Source organism: Neodiprion fabricii, chromosome 2 (genome assembly GCF_021155785.1).
Source record: "Neodiprion fabricii isolate iyNeoFabr1 chromosome 2, iyNeoFabr1.1, whole genome shotgun sequence".
NCBI classification, from domain to species: Eukaryota; Metazoa; Arthropoda; class Insecta; order Hymenoptera; family Diprionidae; genus Neodiprion; species Neodiprion fabricii.
The window spans coordinates 7,107,291-7,124,951 of NC_060240.1; the positions used below are offsets into that span (position 1 = coordinate 7,107,291).

At 34.9% G+C, this 17,661-nt stretch overlaps 2 protein-coding genes across 7 annotated transcripts in view; one reads left to right on the forward strand and one right to left on the reverse strand.

The window, feature by feature from the left end:
- LOC124175472 overlaps positions 1 to 14,464 on the reverse strand; it is a 35,446-nt gene extending 20,982 nt beyond the window's left edge. The window contains exons 1-2 of one of the 4 annotated variants that reach the window (XM_046555769.1): positions 13,567 to 14,463; positions 6,448 to 6,546 (exon numbers count right to left, since the gene is read on the reverse strand). In XM_046555769.1, coding sequence (XP_046411725.1) covers positions 6,448 to 6,538 — 91 coding nt within the window. In that variant the 5' untranslated portion in view covers positions 6,539 to 6,546; positions 13,567 to 14,463. Of the gene's footprint in view, positions 1 to 1,571; positions 2,076 to 6,447; positions 6,550 to 13,566 lie in introns of those variants that run through there. The other 3 variants (XM_046555768.1, XM_046555771.1, XM_046555770.1) reach the window with 3 other exon arrangements.
- LOC124175461 (DNA ligase 3) overlaps positions 1 to 17,661 on the forward strand; it is a 78,885-nt gene that overhangs the window by 22,191 nt on the left and 39,033 nt on the right. For all 3 annotated transcript variants that reach the window (XR_006869168.1, XM_046555741.1, XM_046555742.1), the window contains exons 2-3: positions 8,950 to 9,307; positions 10,498 to 10,815. Coding sequence is in view for 2 of the 3 variants with exons in the window: in XM_046555741.1 (XP_046411697.1) it covers positions 8,989 to 9,307; positions 10,498 to 10,815 (637 nt within the window). In the remaining variant the exon portion in view is untranslated. The remainder of the gene's footprint in view (positions 1 to 8,949; positions 9,308 to 10,497; positions 10,816 to 17,661) is intronic.

Genomic DNA, 17,661 nt, shown 5'->3' on the forward strand with positions numbered 1-17,661 from the left:
AGAGAAAAGAATTGATAATTGCATGTAAAAAGAAGAAGAAGAAGAAGAGAAATGAAAATGATAATCAAATCGAAGACGTGCAGGGTTAGTAAAAATAAAATGAATGAAAAAGTACAATGTGCATGGCATTATTACACCTTGCGGGTTCTCGGAAATAGATTCTCCATGCGCGAAAAGTATAATAAAACAGGAAAACGCGTATAAGAAAATTATACACCCGCCGATATGAAATCGAATAACGCAGGAACTCGCGGTGTGGAAAATAATGGATTCTATAGCGTCGAGTATAAATCTGAATACGTATAACGGGTAGCGAGGAGGAGTGATACAGGTGAGAGAATGGAGAAATATTCTATACGCGTATATAAAGGTATGAATCATGTGCGAAAGTTGGTGTAAAAATTTCTTGATACGTAAAAATAAGTTGAACGAGCTACTTTTTCGAAACTCTCGGCAGCTCGGCTGACGGAAATATATTGTCCGACTGTTCGAAAGAAATATTTCTGCTCCTAGTTGATAAATCTTGATTTAACGTTGAAAAAAAGATGAGTAAAAAAAATCAAGATCTAGTTTCTTTTTTTTTTTTTATTTAGCTTTGTGTAAATAAATTTTATTCGTTTTCAGACGTTGATCCTTTTTGAAATTCGATAATAATTAGAACATATGAAACGGCGGGCAAATAAATCTGGGATTAAAAATAATTTTTACTCGAAACAATTTCAAATTTTCACGATGGAATATTCAATATGGCGTCGATAGAAAAAATATACAGCCTAGAAATTGATCTATAGATTAATTTTGAGGAGGACAGTTCCAGATTTGTTCGCCTACCGTGTAATTTTTTCTTTTTTTTTTCGATTGTTTTAGAATTCAAAAAGACGAAGGTCCGAAGACAAATAAAATCTTATTTTATAAGAAAACGAAAATTAAAAATAATGAATAAAAATTACCGGCATTCGTTAACAGTGAAACAGAGCATTGAAACTTTGAGGATTTTCGATTTTCAAGGTTAACTTAAGATTTTTGCAACTTGGAGCGTAAACATTTTACCGAACGGCCAGATGTATAATAAAGTATAAATGTTTCTCCGTATTTTCCAACTTAGTAATGCGCACCTGTGATATAAATAAATGTGCGTCATACGTCTGAAAAAGGGGGAAAAAAAACCTCGTCGATTTTTGAAAAATGTGAAACTTTACAGTCGTCACGATTTTAACAGCGATTAAAGCAACCATTTCATTATTGTAAAAATTGAAATTTGCCGGAACGATTGCGGATAAAAAGGCGAAAGGAAAACCGAGTAAGAAGAATACAAAAAACTTTGACGGACAACCGACTGAAAATCATAGAATCGCTAATTTGACAGTGTCTGGAAATATTGTTTATTGTTTACACCCTGTTTTTTTTTCTTTTTTTTTTCAAACATTTTATTTACTTGGATACTATACGATCTCGTATACTACAATCGTATTCGTCGAAAATATCGAAAGATTAACGAACTAACGAAATCAAGATTCAACGAACGTGTTATGACACAGAAAATCGTTAAGTAAAAATCCTCATGATCCTACCTTTGGAATCTCGTAGTACCTCGTCGATAGTATTTCTTGAAATTTTCGTCTTCCAAAAATCCGATCGATGTACAAAGATATATTTCGTTAAATATATATGTATGCAAATGTAAATATTTATATAATTTTTATCGAGATAAACCGATAGCAATTTGTTAATCCTCGGTAAAAGTAGAAAGGAAGAATCGAAACTCCGAGGTATAAAGTTGCTGGTTTTTTGTTTTTTCTTTTTTTTGTTTTTCAAATTTTCCTCCCCCTCGTTACTTTCCGAATTCTATCTTCTACCGCCCTCAGATTTTCCTCCGGATCGGTGTTTCGGGAAATCCTTGCTGTTTGAAAACAAATTACTCGTAATGTCGAACACGCGCACGTTTCTCAAAAATCGTTTATTCCTCTCGACGACGTCGGCTGCGATCAGTAAGTCGGTCGGTTTTTTGGTACCGGGGTGTTACTAACGGGGATGTGCAGCAGGTCGATGGATTCGCGTTCTCCGTTCTCCCGATTCTCGAGTGAGCCGTTTCTGTCAGGGCGCTCGCTATTATACGCAAACCTGCCAACCCCGCAACCCCTGCACCCACCCACCCACCACCTGTGGAGCGGAGGTGTAACCAACCCTCTCTCTCCCTCTCTCTCCCTCTCCCTCTCTCTCCATCTTCTCCCTCCCGCCATACGCGAGGCTCCGACCGTCGCACCTTTTAAGAAATGTCTTTTCGATTATATTCGTCAGGCTCGTTAGTTCGAGTGCGGTCTGTCAGAGTGTTAACAAATCGGTAGTTGTTTGGTTGTTCTTTATTTTTTACCCTCACTTACTGTACCGTTTTATTCCTACATGCCTGTCTCTCTATTTCTATTTTTAGTTCTATTTTTTTTCTTTCTTTCTTTTTCTTCTGGTACCTTTGTTTTCCGTTTCACCGGATCTCAATTTTACTTTCAGTTTACTTTTTTAAGCTTACTTTAACTGATTTCTTTCTAATTCTCGTTAACTCACTCCTTACACTGCGTAGGTTCGCCCTGGTCTGACCCGTTGTACATAGATTTAAGCTTTTTTCTCTCTACCTCCCTCTCTCTCTCTCTCTCTCTCTCTCTTTGGTTTGTTCTATTTTTATTTTATTTTATTTTTAGTTACCGTACTTCCTATGTTACTCTTCTCACCTTTTATACCCGTGGGTACATTACTCTAGTATAGTAATAAACTGATGTATCTATTTATCTATCCACCTCATTGGCGAATCGAAATCTTTCAACGACGACGTTACTAGCCGAGTCTTTGGGCCACCGGTAATATTAACGGTGATTTAAATTTTTAACAAACGAATCAATCGTACGGTGACGAAAAATTAGAAGAAAAAAAAAAGACAAAAGTTTGAACGTTTATTTGTATCCTTATACGCAGGTTTTAGTCGAATTTTTAATGTATTCAGAAAATTCGAGATTCCTTGAATAATTATATAACATTGATTCAATTACACACTGAGGAAAATTTCATTTCTTACGGCAACTAGAAGATTCCGTGTATACAGGAATCGTTAAAAAAACTGTTGGAATATTGTTGGAATTAGGAAAAAAAGGAATTAAAACTATGTTTTTTGATTGTGGTAAAAAATGAAAATAGTCAAAGACACGTATGATCGTATTTTCAGATATCGAATTTTCGTCGACCACGTTAGGTCCATTGTTTTGAATTTACGGAATCTGATTTCAGATTCGTAATCAGCGATCCCGAAAACTCTCGCATCGAGTTTTCTCACCGAATTTGATCGAATTTCAAATTTCCGTCCGGCATATCGGATCTGCCGTCTTCAAATTTTGAAATCCGACATCAGATTCGCCATGAGATTCGTAATTCGTTACAAAAGTTGATCGAGAACGATAACGTTTGAATCAAAGGGTTGAACGACGAACAGAAAAACATATACCTACACGTAGAAAAAATTATTGCACAGTCCAAATGGTAATTGTCATACGAATTTGAAGGCGAGGGTGGGGGGAGGGGAGGTCTCGGAGGTATAACAATCGCCTTATCTAGCTCGTTTGTATCCGCGATCGAGAATTACTATCGAGATAATGCTATTTGCGGACTAGAGGAGTTGATTGCGAATAGATGTACCCGTTAAGTTCCGACCTCCTGCGGTAAAGCCTAGCTAAATAACGGGCTTAAGTTTGTATCAACAATTGAACACCCGGCTTTCCTCATCAGCCATATGACATTCCCCGTGGAAATGTCAGCTTTATAACAAAACTTGCATATATATATATATATGTATTCTGCAATTCGAATCGAATCTCACCGCAGTGTAATCGACGTCCATTATTTTTTATTTATTTATTTTTTTTTTTTTTTTTATTTTGCTCTCTTTTTTTTCACTTCGTCCCCGTTTTCGCGAAAACTCCCTGCACCTTTATCTAATTTACGTAGGTATAGGTGTACGTGCACCCACCTTTAATTTAACACTTGCGCACACACGCTTTGATCAACGTATCTCGCGCTATTTCCTTTAGAATCAACACGAAATAATAGCCAGTCAGGACAAAGTGGGATCTCGATGATCTGTTTACGCGGGCTTAATTGTAAAAGAATATTTTCACTTGTAACAACGTGGTGCGGAGAAACAAAGGTAAATGTTTTAAGGACGTGTTTTTTTTTTTTTCTTTTTTCTTTTTTTACTTTGCGTAGAAAAACGTGAAGTTAAAATCGATAATCTTCACCGTTGCATTGATGTTTTTTTTTTAATAATACTAACGCTGTTCTTTTATTTTGTTTCAATGTTGCACAGATTGATGAAAATTTAAGAGTTGGAAACACGTGTAATATATTTTTGGATACATTTGTCGAAGTAAAGAATTTTGGAATAATTTTGATGTTTACAGTTTGATTAACTATTATTTCAATAAATTAATCATTATAAAATGATTTTAAGAGATCGTTTCTTGCATTTCAGCTAGTTTGTGTCTTGAAATCAGTTGGCTACAATTATTGATAAATGAATGATGATATTACTGTTATTTTCATTAATTAATACAAGTAAAGGAGCGCATTTTTGACGAAGTTAAAATAATAAAGTAATTTATTCATATAATATTATTGATAATTTTTATTCAACCTTCTTGACAATTTCGCAAAGGTTGAAGAAATTCGTAATAATCTCCGGCAAAAGAAAATAGAGATATCAAACGTCATTTAATTCAACTCGAAATTTATCGCAATGAGAAGAAAAAAAATTTACATCGGCGTCGAAATTATTCCCTAAAAGTGCAATTTTTCTCTTTGAACCGAACGAAATAACACTGTAAAAAAAATTTAATCGAATTATTTCGCTGTAAAAAATTTTTTGTTTTGGTGGTTTTCGATATCAAATCACCGCACGTCGAATCTTTTCAGATTTTTAAAGACCTTGTTTTCGGAATTAGTTGTTCAATTTTGTAAAAATTTCATTTGTGGTTAAAAATAAATCTCCAAAAAAAAAAAACTCGGAGACGTTTTTGGGTCAGTCTAGTCGCAACGTTATGCCAAAAAATTTGCCAAGAAATTTGACGTTACGTATGATAAGGAAAGTATTTTCAGCTACCTATATTTGTAATTGTAGGAAAATTTTGGTCATTCTAAAAAAACAAAAAAAAAAGAAGCTTTTTTTCCCAGCGTATCGAGCGATCGGGGATTATAACCGTTATTTCCGGGTAAATATAATTGGCCTGGGTTACGTCCAGCTATTTTGTCCATCCGTTATCCTTATCAAAATATAAAGCTCGCGCATCGCACGCAAAATCGCGTCGAATTGCTCGAGGCTTCCGCAGATATTAGGAACGAGCAAGTAGTAAGGCCGCGTGTTGGTCCGACGAGCTTACAACACGTTTACGTACGTAAGTTTAACCGCCGTTGTGCTCTTATTGTTACAGGCCGCGTTTCGACTACCCGTAGATAAATCGGCTAATTAATGGATAAAACTCGAATCAATTTGTTACCTTAAGGTTGGCGTTTGTAAGGCCGAAAACGATCGGTTTCGTTTAACCCTTTGAGTCACGAGTCATTGGGCTGATTGAGGGGGCAAATTTTGCAACAAGATGGTATTATGCGATTTTCGGGGTCGCTGATTGGATTCGCTATCCTGAGGTTTTGAAATTTTTCGAATTTTATTGGAAAGTTCTCTAAATTTACAAAAAACATTGTACAAAATAGGTGGTTTAACCGATGGTTTAATGTCTGTGTACAAGTATATTTCCAAACGGTTTAGTGACTATTTGTAAAATTCTCAGTCAAAGACAAAAGCTCTAATTACCATCGTTGATTGTTGAAAACATTAGTTAAACTTTGCGGACAGCCATGAAAGATTCAAATTCCACCGTTACGATATAATATAAATAATATCGCCATTTCCGCATTTTTGTATTGTTACGATATTTGTACACAACACGATATCAAACAAGTTACAATTTATTTATAAATTAAACAAACAAGAGCTCTATTAGTCGAACTTTCCAGTATGCACACTCGCTACAATAATTTCCAAAAAAATAAAGAAAGTTTCTCGGAGAATTTGAAAATACTTTAAGCTTCGTTTCAGGTTCGCGATTTCGTAATTGCATATAATTGCATATAATTATTTCTTGATACGCGTCTACGGTTCGAGTATCTTTATTTATGTTTATGATGTAATAAATAATACGGAATACGTGTCGTCTGGAAATATTTGTCATCGATATTGTACATTATAACTGATCGTATTTTCTCACTACCTTTTCTTACTTCTTTCCTTCTTTCTTTCTTTCTTCCTTTCTTTCTTTGCGAGCGTGTTTTTAAATATGTAAAACACAGCGGGAGAAAAAAAAAAAAAATCTTTCATCGTGTAATTAATTGCTGAAAATGGAACTTCTTCCTTACCGTAGTTTCGTTTTTCCGCGACTCGAGCTAACCGGGTGTCATTTACTTCTGGAATCCTTGCGGCTTTCGTTGAGGCGACTGTCCGCATCATCTTTTCAACTTCTGAAAGCATGTAATTACGATGCGAATAAATCATACAAACATTTGCTTGAAACCACGCGTTTTTGCACAGTAGTTGCGTTTAATCTTATACATCACGGTATGCTTTAAATACTCCCACTCGTTGTCGGGAAAATCTTTTTTAATTTACCCAAAATGTGAACAACGCCCGAGATGCTGTTACGGAATAATGATGCAAAAATAAGTACATCGATTAATCAAGAAATAATCATTTCTCGTTTCGTCTTTCTTCTCTCTCTCTTTCTTTCTTTCTTTCTTTCCTCCTTTGCTGCTGTCTCTTCATTTCTCACGATTTGAAAACCTACGCGAAATAAATTATACGCGTTGTTTATTTTTTTTTTTCTTTTTTGTCTCGTCAAAGCGATTTTCGTATCGCAGAGTGGAAAAAAGGATGAAATAGAAAAAAAAAAAATCACACACGTATTCGCGATAATTAATGTTCAGGCAATCGTAGTTAATTTCGTTCTCTTGATATTGATTTATGCAGTGTTAAAAAAATAATAGTAACAAATGAGATTTGGACAATAAAAAAAAAAAAAAGACAAAAAAAAGAAAAAAAAAAAAAACAACACCGAGCTCGTCGAATGCTCTTTTGCGAAATTTTCGCCGGACAATAAAACGCGTTGACGTTAATTAACGCAACGTTTTAAGCAATCGTTTAATTGCGCGCCGATTATAAGCCGATCGCTAATATCTACGTGCGCACGATGTTTAATATAATGTAAGTGTAAATACATGTCGCGTAAAGTAATAAGTGGATGGGGGGGGGGGGGAGGAGGACGATGAGCGCACGTCTATAATTAGCCGCACCAATTATGTGTGTAATTAATGTATGTATAATCTTTGTTTTTCAATTAACGCGATCGTCCAATCGCGGCGATGCCGAACTGAGGTCAAAGCTTTGATTGGTCGTCGAATCGCACGTACGATAAAATGTCGAGTAGGCGATAATGTTGTTCTTATCTGGTTGAGAAAATTTTTTTTTTTTAATCCTCATTGCGACAAAATGGTGAATTCTTGACTGTGAGAACGATTGTTTTATTGATTTTTTATTCGATCGTAGACGATGAAACTAACGAAAGTTCGTATTTTACGTTGTATTTTGTAAAAAATTTACGAAAATTTATTTATCATCGATCGAACTCGACGAAATTTTTTTTAGCGTTAATTTATAGGCTCGATGGAGGAATAAAGAATGGAAAAATGTGTGAAGCGGGGTGTTTATGAGTATGAATGAAGTGAACGCGGTTTCTTAAATTGTCGGCTCAAAAATTACGACGGTCGATAAATCTGAAAGGGTGGGAACGGAGTGTATAATTATAACAGCTGTCTATACGTGACCTCGCATTTATACACGATTTATAAAAAAAAACAAAAAAGTAAGTAATTCGAAAGGATACTTTTTCCATTTTGTCTTCTTTCTCATTTACGTTGAATTTACAGCACCCCGCTTTTTAAGCGAAACAATAATCACGAATTTTTACATTGTTTATATGTATGATAAAATATTTCGGTACAAATTCAGAGTAAAGGATTAATCTTATACTTATTTGTGTTTCTTAAATATGCCGTAATGATTCTTTACAATAATCGTGACACGTCGTTATTTTTTTTTTTTTCTCACTGTAAGGGTTTGAACATATTATTGAAATTACAAAAAATATTTCATAGAAGTATCTGACACCAAGTGTGATTATAATACAAGCTGTAACACGTTAAATATTTTAAGATTTTCTGGTTATTAGTTACAAAATTATCATATTTATTCTGTATCCAGAAGTATGTTTTTCGGTTCGTAATGATTATAACAAAAAAATAAATAAATAAATACATAATAATAAATAAATAAACAACTAGTCACAGGAACTAGCATTTTTCTCCCATTATTTCTTTTTCATCTACGTTTTTACACCGAAATAAAAACATGCGATCTAGTACAAAGATATATGCCAAATCGGAATTTGTTATAAACGTTGTTTCGAGATTTATATAGAAATTGTCCGCTAAGCTTCCTTTGTACGCACAATAAATTGTATATGCCGGAGAAATACGCAACGCGGAATTTAAACGTGGAAAGTTTCCAGCGTTTCTTTCTATTTTTTTGTTCCCCACCCCGTCTCGAAGAAATGAAAAAACGGCGCGGTCGCAACGACAAAGAATTATTTTCACCAGATTGAAGCTAGTAACGTTGACGTAACGAAATAATCGATATTAGAACGATTGTTTTGAAAATTTCGAACAACTTTAATTTCCAAAATCGGAACACAGTTTGCTTTTCAAAGATCATAGATTATTTCTAATTGGGACGACGCTGCGGTTGCGACGAAAAAAAATGAATCTTTACACTGACGCTGCAAACTTGATTCCCTTTCATTTTTGCAGGTGCGAAAAAACGAAAGAGGGTTTTACGTTGCAATCGCGATGTCGGACGGCGACGAATCGCCGGAGGAAAAACCGTTTGCGGTCGAACGTGCGAAAACCGGACGAGCTAAATGCAAGAAGTGCAAATGTCCGATCGAGCAGGGTGTCGTCAGGGTCGCGAAATTGATGTCGAACCCGTTCGGCGATGGGAAAATGAAGGCGTGGCATCACTTGACCTGCATCTTTGAAGTTTTCGCCAAGCAGAGGCCGAGCACTAAACGCATCGACGATCTCGACGACGACGTGGCTGGATGGCAGGAACTCGACGACGAGGGGAAGGAACTCGTCCAGGGAAAACTCGAGGAATTCAACGATTCGGGTAAGACGGACGATCGATTTTATGTTATAAACGTTATTTGTTTATTTATTTTTTTATTTTTTTGATTTATTGCTGTTTTTCACACGGAATTGTTAATCTCTCCGAACACACTTGTAGTAACGTGATGAAAAATTGTTTTCACGAAGTGATTATAAATATCGGAATATTTGAACCTTGTTATACATGTTTTGTAACGAAATTACACAGACCGTACATACATGTATATGTATATGTAGAAAATTACACTGTAACAATTTCCGTCAGGTCGAAAACCGAGTTTCTGCATGAATAAGTTGAACCCTTGTGCAGGTGAATGAATATCCTAGGTTCACTTTGCCCTGTGGAAATGCCTTATCGAAAATTAAATGTTCGATTAATATTCACGCACGGAATACACGATATACCGCAATACGTATCTGTATATATGGGGCATCCTACGCGAAACCGACCCACGTTTGACGATCGCCATCGGTGATTTTTTTTCTTCTTCTATTTTCAAGCGTGGCGAAGAGTGGAACCAAAAAAAAAAATTTTGATCCTTCGAATCACGGGTTTGATTTTTACTGATAGAAAAAATACGAAAACACTATTTTCGAATCGATAGACTCGATAGATTGGTTTCAAATTTTTCTCACGGGATTCTCTTTGGTGAAAAAACGAAAATTCTTAGACCAAGATGGAGAGTGAGAAAAATCGTATTTAATGTAAATTCGAACGACTCAAGTTTCATGTTTAATTCTTCGCGCCGTTGTACGTAAGATTTTTGGTTTTACGTTTTTTCTTTCTTTCTTTTTTTTTTTTCTACCCTCGCGTTCTGTCCAATTTTGTCGACAAGAAGAAAAATCCCGCAAAAAAGTTACGAGGCGTACGGTGGAAAAAATTATAAACGATGAATCGTGAAGTAAATACAGTTTCGAATTTATCGATGACAACAAAGGTGCGGTGATGAAAAGGAGAAAAAGATTTTGAAAAAGAAAAGGAAAAAAAAAACAAAAAAACAAAATAACGTCGAACTTTCAATAGAAATATGACAATAGTAAATATGCGTCGCTCAACGATTCTCATTGCATTAAATTGACTGAAAATTATGGAATTAATATCGAATAATTGTAATTTTTATATTATGTACAAACAAACCGCAATTATTAAATTTTCTATGTACGATTCATGTTTATAATTCTTATTTTCAGCCCCTGTCAAGAACGCGAATAAGAAAATATCACCAGGGAAGAAAAATACTGAGAAAAGAGATTCTTCGGCGAAAAATGATTCGCGCAACGATAATTCGTCCAACAAGGGAAAAACATCCGTCGGTGGATCGAAATCCAGCGTTGAGCCGATTCCGGCGACGTCGAAAGCCTCGCCGAAGAAGGAAACGCCCGTTGGAAAATGCAGGGATGATGCTTTCAGGGAATTTAGAAGACTCTGCGCATCCGTGGCGAACGCCAATGCGTACACGAGTAAAACGGCCATAGTCAGACAGATGCTGACCAAGGGCTGCGAGGGCGGTGAGTTTAAATTCAGGGATAACAATTTTTTTTTTTTTTCTCTCTTTTTCTCTCTCTTTTCTTTACCGGAATCCCACGAATCGTACAGTTTTTAAATCACAAAGAGCATACTTCGTCCCGTTGAAGAATTTCTTTTCGGTAAACAGTAGGTGGAATTACCGAGGTAAAATCTAACGTGAAGTGGGAATTTTGACGCGAAATTATAAAACTGGTTTAGTAAAAGAAAAGTAAAATTCATTATGTTACTCTTTTGGTTATCTGTTCGAAAGCTGTTGCATCAGTGTTGGAAAAAAGATGTAACGCGAATTTGGATTTTTTCTCATCTCATTTTGAATGGTCCTTGATGGTTCTAACGTTGATATCCCGATCGGTCGTTTCGGGGTTAAAATATGATCCGAAACATTTTTCACACTCCTCGTAGATTTTCTTAATACCTCCTTTTATGCCATATTTTCAAAATCGTTGACGTTTTTATTTTCTCGTAAGATTATATATTTTCTACGATATCACCGAAACAGATTTTAATTCGACCTTGAAGTTGATTGTTTCGATTATAATCATCTGGAATATCGGTGATAAATATTGTAAAATTAAATATAAAAACATACACGGATTAAATGACAAAGAAAAAGTGTTTAATCGAATTTTCATACGAAGAAAATATATTCCATTGTCTTCTAAGTGAATTAATTGTCATTGACCGTGAAGTGAAATCGAAAGAATTTAATGCATTTTCAACAATCTTCGAGCGTTATTTGAAACGAAAAATTCATATCCAAGCTTTTCACCGTAATTCCAGTATTTTGCATTATACTTTCCTTTTTTTGTATTCACAAAAAGATACAAGCAGCTTACGAACTCGTCGATTCGACGAATGTTCTTAATTTTCGACTATTCTTGGCCAACCAACCTTCTTAAAAATTTATTCACACCCGCAGGCGGTGCGAGAGAGCAGAAAAAAAAGAAAAAGAGATAACGTCTCGAGGCGTCAGAGGTCGGAATATATTTGTTGTTATTTAACGTAATAAAGCGAGAGGCTGAATATAATACAACGCGTGTCGAATACAAAATGTCGTTTTTGCTTTTTCGGATGAGAACGATAAAATGAAAAAAAAAAAAAAAAAAAACAAAGAAGGAAAACCGTCGATTACATAATATACGTGGTATAATTTTTTCCGCAAGTCGTACGGGCGAAAAGACGCGAAATCAGCTATGGAAATAAACCAGCGATGGAAAAGTGTATACAGTATAAGCTTTTTCATTATCGTTTTATGTATTTATAATTTATCAATTAACCCAACGTTGAATAATAATATTATATACACATGTTCGTACATGCGCGATTCTATCGTTGTAGTAAAAACAACCGTCCTGAAATACGCGTAATCGCCTCTACAATAGTAAATATAACGATATAGCCGCGGAATTATTGGATACAAGGAAACAATAAATCAAACGTAATAATATTCGTATCATTGATGGAATATTTTATTTTTTATTTTTTTTTTTTTTTTTCATTTTTTCACCCCACCCCTTCTTTTTTTACTTGTTTTCGTTCTTTTTCTTCAACGCGTCGCAATCTTCGACAAAAGCCACTCGAACTTTCCTATCGATAACTAATTGTACGTACGATATGTGTAATACATCCATTTATGTAATTAAATTAAATTGATTTTTTTTCTTTCATTGTTATTATTATTGTTATTATTATTATTGTAATATTCCGCGTCTTTGAACGCGTTCGATTCAGACGTTTCCGGGACGTGTAGTTGATGAGTTTCTGATTTAAAAGGAGTATAATTTTTGAACGAATTAATGTTCGTTAAGAAATATGCGACGGTATACGTAGATTTGTATTTATTTATTTGTTTATTTTTTTTGTTCAAGATTACACGCGAAATAAAATGTACCGTACGATTTATGAATCGTGCTAATCGAGTAAGGAGAAAGGAGGGAAAGGAGAAAAGAAATAAATTAACGATCGAACGAATAAACGAACGAATGAATGAACGAACGAACGAACGAATACTTAATGATTAAAGTAATCATTCATTTCATCGGCGCGTCGCACAACGGATTTCGATATAACACGAAACTCGAAGTCTTCGAAGTTGTTTGTTGATTGAAAATCGTTATATTAAAACAATGAAATTGCCAAAATGGGATTGGCAAAAAAGCGAAAATCAAATTCAAAGACACGAATCAAGGTGAAAAGAGTGTTGGATATGTTGAAATACGAAAGAATTTTGATAAATCTACGAGAAAGAATAAGACAAAACTATTCCAGATTCTAAATTTTTATGCATTTCTACGCATCGTGTTATATACGATATAAATATTAAATGTATTTGTAGGAGCGAAATTAACCATACGATTGATAAAAATTACACCACCACACAATTTAGAATGATGCAATCCTTATCAATGTTACGGTAAGGGAGTTTTTTTTTTTTTTTTTTTTTTTTTTTTTATAACAATATTTTCGTTGACGACGAAACAAATGAAGAAAAGAAAAAAAAATAAATAAACAGATAAATAAAAAATATTACTTCATCAAGTAAATTCAACCTTTCGTTGCGCAAGTTTTTCGACTTTACTCTACGGACTGATGTAATAATTATGAGAAATCTAACGACACGAGTGAAAAGATTATCCTCTCTCTCTTTTTCAGTCCATGGTTGTACGGCACGAGATGATATTATACACATTTTTAACAAGAGGTGAAAGTAAGATTTTTAACATTGTACTCACGTTCGGAGGAAATCGTTCGCTGCAGGTTCTTATAATTCAAAAGGTTCGAATTACGTCTCCGACGGGATCGGTGTTTGTGTATGTAATACGTGTTTGTACAAAGTCAACGGGATAGATAAATTGTCACAAGCTTTTTACACGTCGGTTTGATTGACGATCAATATATAAAACTTATATTATTCTTTTTACAGTCTGTTTTACACGTATATTCGACTTTTTATTTACTCGTCTCTCCTCGTTGTTGTCTTTATTATTTTTTAATTCTTCGTTTTTTTTTTTTCTTTTTTTTTTCTTTCGAATAATATCAACTTCTTCGATTAATGTTTCTCCTAAACGCGCGCCATCAATTTAATACAAACTTAAACGGTTCAAATTTCAAGGCATCCTCACGTCGCCACTTTCTGCGGTATATATTATATGTATATATATATGTATTATACAACTAATACCGGATTGTGTTTTTTTTTTTCCCTCGTACACTTGTTACTTGTTATCGTTATTATTATTATTATCGATGATCCGACGATGATAAAACAAGGAGAGAGTGGGGGGGAAAAAAAAAATAAACAACAATGAATTCCCCAACACTGAAAACGAGAGTCGAATAGAATTAAACTTTTTTTTATTTCTTTGTTCGTCGTTGTTGTTGTTTTTTTTTTTTTTTTTTTTTCTTTTTTTTGCCAATTATCATTTATCAAACGAACGCATATCTCGCAACGTGCGAAGTGTTTTCTCTCTCTCTCTCTCTCTCTCTCTCTCTCTCTCTTCTTTCGCGTAACGCCGAGTCTGCGAGAATGTGACGGATCGAGCTCTTCCAGAGTTTATTAACTTGATTCACTGTTTTCCGACTGTTGGTTCATCGTTGAGGCCGGCGTGTCTTATAAGCCGTGTATCCCCCACCGTCTTCGTTAACACAGATCAGCCAAAGGCGAGCCCCCTTCATGGGCAGCCAGCGTGGCACCCGATCCCCTCTCGTGACGATCCAGCTTGCAGCTTGCAGCTTGCAGCTCGTGCCTCGTTCTTTCTTCTTTATTCTTCTTCGTTTTTTCGTTTATCCGTTTATCCGAGGTCAATTTTTACGACGGCAAACTTACCGCAATTGTAACAAGCTCGGAAAGCGCCTAATTTCGAGTCGCGTATTACGGCGAAAATCGAAGCAAAGAAACGAAGCTTTTTCGGTAAGCCGACGACTCAAATTTCCGATAATTAAACTTGCGACGGAGTAAAATTTCGACAGTCGAAGCATGCTCTCGGACAGCGTAGTTTAATCGACGTGTTTGGTGTACGAAAATTAGAAAAAAAACTGAAAATCGGAATTACCAGGCATCCCGAAGGTGAAAATATCGATGATACAAAAAAACGAAAATATAAAAAGAAACATCAAGGCGGTGAAATTTCACCGAGACAGAAATTCGCGGAGTTAAAAATTTTCGATTGTACGGTATTACGATGTTTGGGATTTAAAAATTCTCACACTTTCGCGCTTTCGGAACTTTGTGCGTCGGCTTTCGGACCATTCGAAACTTTGATGTCTGGTCAAAGTTCGACTTTTTTATCGCAAGCTTCAAATAATTGAGAATATGACGCGTTCGGAACTTTTCAAATTCGGAATTTCAATCTCGCCCCAACCTCGATATCGATTAATTTGCGACTCTGCTAATTGCGATTTGCCGAAAATCTCGCCAACATTCCTAAAACTTTGCGACATTTTTTCGCAAGTTTTTTTTTTTCATATAACGCGTCCGATACATGCGCGTGTATGATTTGCGAGTTTTTGCTCGCGGTTCGAAAAGCCGGACAAAATCTTTTTCTCTTTTCTTCATCCTTTAATTCTTGATGAAAGATTCTTAAAATTGTTACGGTTAATCATGAATTTTTCCAAAGATCTCGTTCGCATTTCGAGAAATAATTGAAGTTTATTATATGTATAACGATATATGTTAGATCTGTTTAAATTATAAATTATCAGAATACACAAACGTGCACAGTTTATAGTTCTGAATGCGCCCAAGTAATCCAATTGCTTTTATTGAAAAATGTATTCTCTTACAATATGGTGCGATTTTATTTTAAACCGAGTGATAAAATTTTTTCTCTGTTTTACATCCCGTACGGAATTCAACCGACGCAATGACGCCATTTTAGCATAATCTTGCGCAAGTTTTGCGCGGCAACGCGCTAAATCAGATCTGTTTAATCGAAAATAAAACTAATGTCGAAAAAAGGAAACGCAAGACGGAGGGGGGGGAGGAAGCAATGAATTTCATAAAGTGGGCGGAGACTTGACATCGTGTTATAAAAATTTGACGAATTAGCTATATCTACACACACACACACATACGAGTATATACTACGAATTTTAATTACCACAATCATCGATGTTCATGCACATTAAAATTTGATTTTTGCTTGCACAAGCATTTCGCTTTAAATATTCAAGCGTTGATTATTATTGTTATTATTATTATTGTTATTTCAAATGTCGCATATTTGGTATACATAATAATCTTTCGTGTCATATTAAACACACAACCTGTAATATAAACGCGTAAATCTGCCACGATGTAAAAACATTTTACGACTCTTCGGAGAATCGGAACCGAAATACGTATGTATGTTATGTATATAATGTGTGTGTGTGTGTGTGTGTGTGTGTGTGTGTGTGTGTGTGTGCACCCCCGCACACACGCTCCCAAACACACACACATACACGAAAATGATCGCATCGCGTTTAATCGCGTATAATTTGATCTCTCATTAATAAATTATCGTGCAGGCGTCGAAATAATTCCCTATATATTACAGATTAAAATCCCAGCATCTTATCTCATCGTTGTATTTAATCCAAATTGAATATTGCAATGAATTTATGTGTCGCTACGGACTTTTCGTACACATCCTTGCGTGATATAATGCACAAAATTTGAAAATCATCGATCTTGAGAAAATCTTGAAACAATTATCAACTATCCAATTTTTCTTTGTTTTCTACTTTTATCTGGAGCATATTTTTATTCACCACGAATAGATGAGGAAAAATCTTTCATTCGCCTCTGACGCTATTTTTTATTTAACAACTCTGCATGCTTGTATATTTATTTTATTTTCCTCCATTTTTTTTTTTCCACACACGCTCAGGCACGTGAAAAAATTGGTCCGTCTCTCGGTTCAATCAGCGCGTCGAAGCAGCGGACGAGATATTTAAATTATATTTCGTGCGGCAACGTCGAAGACCTATTTTAAATGATGACACATATGTCTCATTAACCGCGCACACATATTTTATTATTGAGCCGTTAAAAAATTATTTGTTTTTTTTTTTTTTTTCTTTTTTTTCTTCGTTCTTTTTCCTTAAAATTCCACAAACGTTGTAATACATGAGCACGTTTTTTGCTCAGCGATGTTAAACGCCGCTCTGTTCAAAGGCCTGCCCGCCGAACCTACGACGCAATAGAAATTCACGCGTAAAAACCTAAAACGGGGAAAAAAAAAAAGCAATTTCAATCGGGAGAAAATTTTCAACGATATTGCGCGTATAAGGAAAAACGACTTATTCTCACATATTATCATGTTTATAAAAAATTTCCTGCAACTTGCATACCGAGAATAATTGCGGTAAATTAAAGATTGAAATATTTTTTCACTATGGGGATGATTTTTTTTTTTTTTTTTTACCGTACCGGGTAAAGAGTATTGTATCACTTTACACATTATAGAAACTAATCACGTTAATGTGTTTATGTTTATAGTTTTTAATATAGGTTTAAATTAAATAAATTACGTTTAAAATATATATATTATAACTAATCGCTGGCGCTAATCGCGTAATTAACGAGATTCAAATATTAATTACGTAAATTCATTCATTCTTATAAACTTGCGGTGTATAATATGTCATATTATCACATTTCGCGATGAAGTCATCGCCGAATTTGCAAATGTCACCTTCGAGCCCCTCCGTTTTTTTTTTTTTTTTTTATTTTTGTTTTTTGCTATCATATCTTATTCGGGGGACCAAATATTTAACATTAAGTTTATTTTATCAACTTTCGGGGATATTAGATTGAATCTCTGTCCTTCTAATCGGTCGTATTT